Genomic DNA, 9,919 nt, shown 5'->3' with positions numbered 1-9,919 from the left:
ACTAAGATGCCAGATGACCATGAGTGCAAAAAAAAGGAAGAGGGTGGGGGCAAATAAACCATTCAAGTCTGGATAATGTGAGATGTAAGAGATCTTAGGCTCTCCTTACACCCCACATATCGCTCTCTGGCCCACTTTCACGTAGACAACCTCCAAAACCTACCACAACGACCAAGCCAGACATAAGAGTCCTATAGAACAAAATCACAATGCTGGGGGCGAACCCTCCATGGAGGCAGTGTAGTTGGTACCTCCATTCTCAAGAGAGTATCCACTTTCAGAAGAGAGGGGAGAGAAACATACCGCACTTAAATCCTCCAGCCCTCTGAACTCCCCCAACTCCCAGCTCCATCCACAGGCCCCACAGGGGCCCAGTGGGGAGTGGCAAGGAGCCAGGTAAGAGCCCGGCTGCAGGCAACTGTTCTGGAGAAAACCCCAGCAGCACAGGGTCCTCCATGCATGTCTCACAGCCTCCACTCACACCCGCCCTGGCCATTTGCTGCCCACCACCTCTTCCTAACTGGCTTCCCCAGCACCTTCTCTTCAGCAACCTGAGATGACTGCTGTGGCTCCTACTCACTGGGCACTCCCATGTGCCAGGCACTGTGCTGGGCAGGATCCAAGGTCACACAGCTCCTGAGTGTCTAGCTGGCTAAAAGCCCGTGTTCTTTTCACTGCCTCATACTTGACTTTATCTTGTAGATAAAAGAGAAGTAGAGAAAGTGTTCTGAGAAAATTAATCCAGTTTCTCCCACCCCAACCCAAACCCTACACTGTGGCCTGACCGATCTTGATATTCAAAAGGCAACTTTCATCATGTCTCTCCATTACCTACTGAGTCAAGTCCCATAAGCTTTGCCAGGCATTTAAGCTTCTTTACGATCCATTTTTCCAGTCTTATTCCCCCATTTCCAGACTCAAATCCTTTCTCCCGCCCAGCATGGCCCATCCTTCCTCATTGCCATGCTTCGGTCTGAGAAGGTCTCCGTTCTCTGCCTGCATTACTAATTCCTTCAACTAAACACACACTGAGGATGACTATATGCCAGGTCCTGGACTAGGTGCTGGGGACACAGCAGCCAGGACAGGGAGGATCCCCACTATCACAGAGGTCGGAGTCTGCCTTCCTTGTGAGGCATGAACTAGGACCCTTCTCTGGTTACTTGGTGCCCACAGCCTGGCCCTTGCCTAAATCCACAGCACTGAGTGTTTGCCACTTATACGGCACTCAGCCATTCCTCCAACTTACATGCCAGTTTTTTTTAAAACTTCTTCTGTGTTTATTTCTGTGGGAAAAGTGCAATCCAAGTTCCAAACAGCATTATAAATGGCAGTTAGGTCCCCAGACCAGCCCACAGAAGCCTATTAAATATATAATGGTATAGAACCTAAATACATGTATATTAAAAGCCTTGCAGGAGAGACCAGGGGCAAACATCTCCTGTTTCCTGCACCCCCGCCCACTGTCCCACCAGGTTCTGAGCTTCAAACCACCTTTAGGGGCAAAGGCCCTAGCAGTGGCTTGGGAGAAGAAAGCGGGTGGGAGATATGGGGCTGGGATGAGAAATGGAGTGGGAAGAACCCTGATTTACAGTTCAGAAGCTTGGCTCTAATCCCGGCTCTGCCTATACAAGCTGGGTGGCCTTGAGTGAGTCCCTTCCCTCTTGAAGACTCAATTTTCTTTTATAAAATGACAGAGCTGATTTAGATTAGTAGTTCTCAGGCTTCTGAATCTCACAGATTGGCAGGATATATTTTTTAAAATATATGTTTATGATGTGTAATTTGTTATAAACATTTAAAAATAAATTTTATCAAGAAAAGCCTTTTTTTTAAAAAAAAATCACAATATACCATCACTAATTTCATTTTTCAAAAGGATATTGTAAACCACTCCCTGCTCTTAAAAATGTGGACGTCATGTCAGAAAAATGAAGAAATTTTTAAACTGAAAATATTTGGATTCATGAAAAAAATCATTGACCATTGTTAGTTTTTCCAATCTGTCTAAGAACCAATGAAAACTTCATCACAGTTCAGCTCCAGTCTATGGCCCGTCGTTGAACCCCCTTGACCTATGGGACACTGAGTCCTCCCCAGGTATGACATTTCTCCATTCTGAGGACGATGGTTCACTGTGGACAATCAGCATAGATAGCCCTAGGGAAAGGTTAGCTGTCCCAAGGAGCTACAGAGCAGAGGGGGCCTGTCAACGGCAAGAATGGGGACAGGATGGCAGGGAACCCTAGCAACAGGCCCGAAGAGCAGAGAAAACCAGCCTAGAAGGGCTGGAACGACTCGTCCCCAGTGTTGACTGTGACTCCACCCCCGTATTGTCCTGGAAGGCTCAAAGCCCCCAAAGGAAGCTTTTGTAAAAGTTCCCTTTATTAACTTTCCTGATCAAAAATTAAAATATATTCATGTGAAAAACTTGGAAAACACAGAAAAGCATAAGCAAAAGTCATCCACAACTCAACCTTTCAGAACAATCACTGTTCACATTTTTATGCACTGCTAATTCCTCAAACACTTATATAGCTATCATCAGCCACACTCAGATTTGGTTTTGTATTCTGCTCTTCCCCTAATTATCACACTAGAGCACTTTTCCATGTCCTTAGATATTCTTCATTAGCATCACACAATATTTTGATAAAAAAACACGGCATTCTAAGAAATAAACAAACATAGCATTCTAGTTAATATAAATGCACTTTCCATGGTATGGACAGGGCAGAAGTCATTTAACCATGCCACTCTTGTGGAACACTTAAGCCATTTCCATATTTTTGCTATTAAATAAATGTGGTAGGTGAACATCCTTGTCCACAAATCTCCATAGAGCCTTTTACATTTCTTTACATCCCTCAAGTCACAGCCCGGTGCTATGCACAATCAGCCCTCAGTAAATACTGAGTGAACAAAGAAACTCAATTTAATCCCTAGACCTGGGAGCCCTCATCAGATGGACACAGAGTTTCAGACTGACAGAAGCCGACCCTGGTGTCCACCAGCCACTTACCACTGATCCTGCACCTCTGCCTCACACCTGCAAAGCCAAGAAGGGCTTGGGGAAAGAAGAAAATGTCAATTCCTTGCTGAGGTCGCCCAGGTTCTAGTGCTCTCAGCAAATCTATCTGCTCTTCCACAACTCTCAGTGGAGGGTACCTGCAGACCTCATCTGCTGACTCCCACACTCCCTCCAGACTGCTCAACCCACCACCTCAGGAAAGTCATGGCTGACCTTCCCTCTGAATTAAAATATGGCTCCCCTTCACTGGAGGTTCCCAGCACTTTGGGTACTGTCTCTTGCTGTTCCAGTCTTTGTTTGCTCACAGGACTAACTGCCCTGGCAGACACAGGGCAACAGGGGAGGGCAGGGACAATGTGTATTCTGCCCTCCACTGAAAATCCAACCCAGTGCCCAACACTGTGGTTAGTAAGTGTTTACTGACTGAAATTTCTTGCTGGTCAGATTGCCAAGCCTTTTATTTTCACAGGAGTGAAGAGAAAAGGGAGGAAAGGGGAAGAAGATAGGAGGATAGCGGGACCTCCTAAAACAGACCAAGTGCAAAGACCTAATAGGAAATGGAGCTGGGAATGGTCTGCTCTGCACAGTCCTACAGTCCTGTCTGGCCTAGAGACCTGCTGAGGCCAATTGGCTCCTGGGAACATTATGCAAGCAGATCATCAAACACACCTAGACACTGGTCAAGTGACATTGCCCCACTTCAGCCTGGTTCTCTCCCAGAGGGAGAATGGTCAGATCTAGGGAGTAGGGGGCTTCCTTCTCCACCCAGTTCCAAACAACCAGAAAATAGGGGCCACTCCTCACTGGTGGTCCAAAAAAACAAGTACGATATTGGGAGATAGAAGTATTTAAAGCAATTAGATCCACACTCCACTTTTTCTCCTCATGTTTGCCCAACATCCTTACCACACCCAAAAGAAAAAAACCTGAAAACTGCATTGGAGAGAGTGCCAGCACCAGGAAGTTTCCTGGAATTTCAGGAAGAAAAGGAGCCAAGATGGCCCTAAAATAACGGAGATCAGAAGTTATGGGAAAGATATGGAAAGAGGCCACATTATCTCATCACACACCCACATCAATACCAAGGACAACCCCGAAACCAACCCCAGGGCCCCTGGATGTTGTGGACCCATCTATTCCAATCTCTCCCAGGACACCCCTCACCCCAAACACACACACACACACACACACACACACACACAAACTGTAGCAAACTCCTCTTGGAGAGCCCATCACTCCCAACACCCAGGCCCACCCCTCCTCCACACTTGTATGATTTTGCAGTTTACAGAGCTTCCTCCTCGGATTTCTCATCCGATCCTCCAGACAACCTACTGAGCGGGATATCTTTACCGTCCCCATTTCATGGATGAGGAGACTAAGTCAGATACATTCAATAATAGGCCGCGTCACACAGCCAAAGTGGCTGGGGTTGGAGCCAGCTCCAGTTGGGTGTGGGAACAGAACTCCGCGGCGACCCCACCCAGCCCGCCTTCTCTGTAGGCAGGGACCCAGGTGGTGGCCAGCAATTTCCAGGCCGCCCAGGGTGAAAACCAAGAACAAGGTGGCCCTAAAATAAGGTTTCCAGCAGTGCCGGTGGAAAACACCTTTTCCCCGCACACCGCACTCACACAGGTGTAGGGCCCGGAGTCTGGTGCGCTGCGCATCCCCCAACCCGCGAGTGTCCCGCCCTAGCCTGTGGCCGCCCCTTGACTTGCGCCCCCTCAAAGTTGTGCGGGCGACGCAAGCAGCCTGCCAGAAATCGCCCAGCGTCCCGGGGCTCCCTCCGACCCCTGCGCTCTGGAGCGATCTGCGGGGAGGGCACGGGGGCCGCCTAGCTGCCTCCCCTGCAGCCTCCGGGTCCCCGCCAGTCTGGCACGCACGCTCCCACCCCGGTGGCTGGAGGCATCTCCCCACATATCTAAGAAGGGCCAGGAGCAGGGAGCGCGGACCCGCACACGGGGCGCACGTGCCGGCCCGGCCCGAACCCCTGTACCACAGCCTCACCCAGATCGCCAGCAGCAGCAGCCACGCCGGCCCTGCCCGCGCCATCCCCGCTGCCGCTGCCCACCGCGGGCTCCGGTCTCCACTCGGGCTCCCGCGCCTGCAGCTCCGCCGGGTCCAAATGCCACCGCCACTTACAGCCGCTCCCCGCCTCCGAGTTCCCGGTGCCACGTCTGCCAAAGCATGCGCACCAAGGGGGAGCGAGGGGGAGAGGCGGCCAGGAAGAAATGCTTGCTGGGAGTTGTAGTTTGCAGCAAGGCCGAGCTGGGGCACCCAGTAGATGTGAACTTGGCCCTGAGGCCACATAGGAGCATATGTGGAGTAGGAAATGGCAAGATCAGAGAGTAAAGGAAGGCAGTTAATTTGAGGGGGCTTACTCTGCGCCTAGAGCTTTAGAAACAAGATCTCATTCAGCTCACAGAGGTAAGTTTTATTTTCCCCACTTTGAGGAATAGGAGGCAGCCCAGAGAATTTATGTAATTTGACCCAGATCACACAGCCTGCAAATGGCAGAAACCAGCGCAGTTTGTGAAGAATAGGAAAAGTCTTCATCCCCGCCTCCCAGGCTCCTATCTACCTTATCTCTCTCTCTTTTCTTTCTTTCTTCTTTCTTTCTTTCTTTCTTTCTTTCTTTCTTTCTTTCTTTCTTTCTTTCTTTCTTTCTTTCTTTCTTTCTTTCTTTCTCCTTCCTTTCTTCCCTCCTTCTCCTTCTCCTCCTCCTCCTCCTCCTCCTTCTTCTTCAGAGAAAATTTATTGAGCTGTCGGAAAACAGTTTGGTATTTCCTCAAAAAGTTAACATAGATTACCATATGACTCAGCAATTCCATTCCTGGGTATATATACAAAAGACTTGAAAACAGGTATTCAAACAAATACTTGCATACCAATGTTTACTGCAGTATTATTCATGATAACCAAGCGGTGGAAACAACTAGAGTCCATTGAGGGATGAATGGATAAACAAAATGTGGTATGTCCATAAAACTATATTATTCAGCCATAAAAAGGGTGAACTACTAATATATGCTGCAATGAGAATGAACCTCGAAAATATTATGCTACTAAAATGTTGTACTAAGAAAGAAGCCAGATACAAAAAATCACATCATATGATTACATTTATGTGAACTATCCAGAAAGAGGTAAATCCATAAGGACAGAAAGCAAATTAGTGGTTGCCTGGGGCTGGGAGAAAGCGCGAATGGGGAGAGACTGCTCAATGCGTACAGGATCTCCTTTGGGGATAATGAAAATATTTTGGAACTAGACATAGGTGATGGTTGCACACACTGTGAGTGTATTAAATGCCACTGAATTGTACATTTTAAAATGGTTAGCTTTATGTTATGTGAATTTTACTTTAATAATTCAAAAGAAAAAACTTTATTGAATTCATTCCATGGGCTAAAACCTGCATGGATGCAATCAGTTGTTCATTCAACAATGTTTATTGAACACCTACTACATACTGAGGCTCAAGATATATAGTAGTGACATTGATAAGGAAATGCACAGTCTAGGGTTGGGTAGGTTATACCTGAAATATCCTTGCTCACTCTCTGGAAGTTCAGAGCTCAAAACTTAGAAGTCATGCTTAACTCACCCTTACTTTTCGAAGCTCCCATCCAACCCATCACCATGTCCTCTCAATTCTACCTCCAAAATAATAAATCTCTTCTGCCACCTTCTGAATCTAAGTCACTAATATGTCTCCAAGAGGCAAAGGTAAAATCTCCTAGAGCATTTGCCTGCTTCTTCCTCCTCTTACTTCCTACAATCTATTTGTTAATGCCGTTAGATTCTGGTCGTCACTCCCCTGAAACTCTCCAATGGCTTCTCATTGCTTTCCCCAAACTCCTCCCCATGACCTGTGAGCCCTGCATGGTGTGGGCCTGGCCCTCTAGATCTCACCTCCCATCTTTCCTGTGCCTTTGTCCACTCAGATTCAGTCAAACAGGCCATTATTTCCTGTCTTCCCAACCCCCAGAACGGCTCCCACTTCAGTTCTAGTACTACTCCTATTTTCTCTGCCTCGATACTTGGCTGGCACCTTTTAATCTCTCAGGGCTCTCCTATATGTCTCCCCTCAGAGAAGCCTTTCAGAGCAGCCCATTAAAAGGAGATTTTACCCTCTTCACTCCCCAAACTCCTTATTCTCTAGCTCAAGTTCCATCCATTCCTTGCCCAGAACTTACCACAATCTGCAATCAGTTACTTAGTTATGTGTGTTCATTGCCTATTGCTACAACTGGAATTTAAGTTTTAGGTCTTTCTGGTTTGCCACCTAACTTCAGAGCCTAGCACAGGACCTGCACTTCAGGTGGTTCTTAGTGTTCTTTTTGATGAATGACTGAAAGATTGAATGAGGTGATGTGTTAAGAAGTTTCAGAAATTCTTGAAGCAAGTTGGGGACAGGACGTCCTCTATTCTACAACCTCAAGTTCATGATCCGCATATGGGAAAGTGGGCCTTTCGCCTCCTCTCTGTTTCTCGTCTGTAAAATAAAGTGGCCAGTGAGGACATAGAACATCTGTACTCTCCTATATTGCTAATGAGAATGTATATTGGTTCAACCACTTTGGACAACAGTACACGTGCAAAATGTGTATAAAAATGTCCATAGCATCTTTATTCATAGTAACTGTTGTGGACTGAATTGTGTCTCCCCTCCCCCAAAGTTTATATGTTGAAGTCCCAGATCCAAGTACCTCAGAATGTGACTTTATTTAGAGATAAGGTCCTTAAGGAGTAATTAAGGTTAAATAAAATCATTGAGATGAGCCCCAATCCAATATGATGCTGTCCTTATAAAAAGAGGACATTAGGACACACCACAGAAGGAAAGACCATGTGAACACACAGAGAGAAGGCAGCCATCTACAAGCCAAGGAGAGAGGTCCTCAGAAAAAACCAACCCTGCTGATTGTTCAATTTTGAACTTCTAGCTTCTAGGGTTATGAGAAGCTAGAAGTAAATTTCTGTCATTTAATTTGCCTCGTTTGTGATACTTTGTTATGACAACCCTAACAAATTAAATCAGTAGCCCAAACTGAAAACAATTCAATACCCTTGAAAGAAAAATAGATAAATAAATAACATATTCTGCAATTTAAAAAAAAACCTACATATACACACAACATGGATGAATCTTGAAACCATAATGTTGAACCAAAGTAGCCAAACACAAAAATGTACATATGTATTATTCCATTCATCTCAAGTTCAAGAACAGGTAACTATGATCTATGGTGATAGAAGAAAAATTGGGGTTACCGTGGTGGCAGGATGGGGGGAGAAAAAAAGATCAACGGGTAAAAAAAAAAAAAAAGCTGAGCAAACCTTCCGGGTGCTCAATACAGAAATATTCTGTATCTCGATTAAATGATGGTTACATAACAGGCTATATGTATAAAAATTAACTTATTAATTGAGCTAAATTACTTGGGCTGTATGCTAAGATTTATATTTTCCGTTATCTAAATCATATCTCAATGTTTCAAAGGTCTGAAAAATGACAGATACAGTGAATCAGCTAATCTTCAGGATCTTTTGTAACTCTTGCATCTCCTCAGCCCAAGACTGGCTGAAAGCTCCTGGGTCTGGAGAAGGGCTGAACTCTGCAGAAATATAACAGCCCAAAGGGGAAAGAATCCAGGAGAGGAAGGAAGGAAGGAAGCCATGAGCCTGTGAGCCAGAGAATCAAAGGGCAAGGTACTGAGAGGGAAAAATAAAAATTGCCAAGAAAACAAGCCATTTCATTCTGCAATCGAAAGTAGCTAAAATGAGATTTATGGCCCTCCTGGGAATGTTTAACAATTCTAAATGTCATTCTCCTTGAAATATTAGGGGAATAGCACAGGGCAAGTGCTGTCCCTCCACCATTACAGCCTGCAAAGGGAACCATCCATTTTCCAGCCCCAACCCCGTGGGGCCAGGCTAGAGAAACTTCTCGTCCTGTGGTTTATTGTGAATTGTGACGCTGCCTTATATTTGTGTAGCCAGTTCCTCTTTATCATCTTGGCTGGGATGAGGACAAGCACAATGACAGTTTTCTGACATTCAAACATGAATGAGAATTGGCCAGAACAAAATGGGAGGAATGTTGAGCCAAAGAAGCCAGACACAAAGGAGTACATTCTCTATCGACTCCAAGGTACAAAAAAGGACAAAAGTTATCTATTTTGTTAGAAGTCGAAGTAGTAGTTACCTTGAGAGAAAGGTATAAGTAGTCACTGGAAGAAGTCTCGGGGTTGCTGGGGTTCTGTTACTCTATTTAAGTGCAGGGTACCTAGATATGTTCGCTTTGTGAAAATTCGTCACACACATTCATGGATTATGCTGTATATTTGTTATATTTCTATAAGAAGTTTACAATTTAAAAAAAAAAAAAGAGAGAAGGAATGAGAGGAAAGAAAGAAAATTCATCTCTAAATAAGGAAAGTGAAAGGAAGAATAAATTCCAAAGAAGAGGCGGCTGGGAAATCATTCTGTGATCTCTATGCCTGGATGAGCAGCTAGTCCCGCCAGAGAGGAACGGAGCACGACTACTCCTAGTGCCCAGAACAGGTGCTGCTCACAAAGCCTTTGCCTCTGCTGGTCTGTAGTTCCACCCAGTCCACCCACACTCCCATGCTTGGCGATACCTACCCAGCTTGGACAAACATCCTCCAAAAGCCTCTTCTGACACTTGTCACTCTCCTAACACCCATACCAGTCTGTCTGGGGCCTACATGTCCCTTCTTTGTGCTCCCACCATTTCCTGTGTGGAATGTCATTCTTAAGAGCAGGGACTATGAAAAATTCATAGACATGGAAAGTAGAATAGTGGTTTCCAGGGGTTGGAGGGAGAGGAGAATGAGAAGTTATTGTTTCATGGGTGCAGAA

At 45.7% G+C, this 9,919-nt stretch overlaps 1 protein-coding gene across 1 annotated transcript in view; it reads right to left on the bottom strand.

Moving 5' to 3' along the window:
- The window catches only part of PDIA5 (protein disulfide isomerase family A member 5), an 86,017-nt gene extending 80,798 nt beyond the window's left edge, over positions 1–5,219 (bottom strand). Inside the window, exon 1 of the mRNA XM_006905571.1 lies at positions 5,039–5,219. Within this exon, the coding sequence (XP_006905633.1) occupies positions 5,039–5,083 (45 nt within the window). The 5' untranslated portion in view covers positions 5,084–5,219. The remainder of the gene's footprint in view (positions 1–5,038) is intronic.
- Positions 5,220–9,919: the final 4,700 nt, after the last annotated feature.

The sequence above is a fragment of the Pteropus alecto genome, unplaced genomic scaffold, assembly GCF_000325575.1.
Source record: "Pteropus alecto unplaced genomic scaffold, ASM32557v1 scaffold251, whole genome shotgun sequence".
In the NCBI taxonomy this organism is placed as follows: Eukaryota; Metazoa; Chordata; class Mammalia; order Chiroptera; family Pteropodidae; genus Pteropus; species Pteropus alecto.
This window is presented reverse-complemented; position numbering and strand designations above follow the sequence as displayed.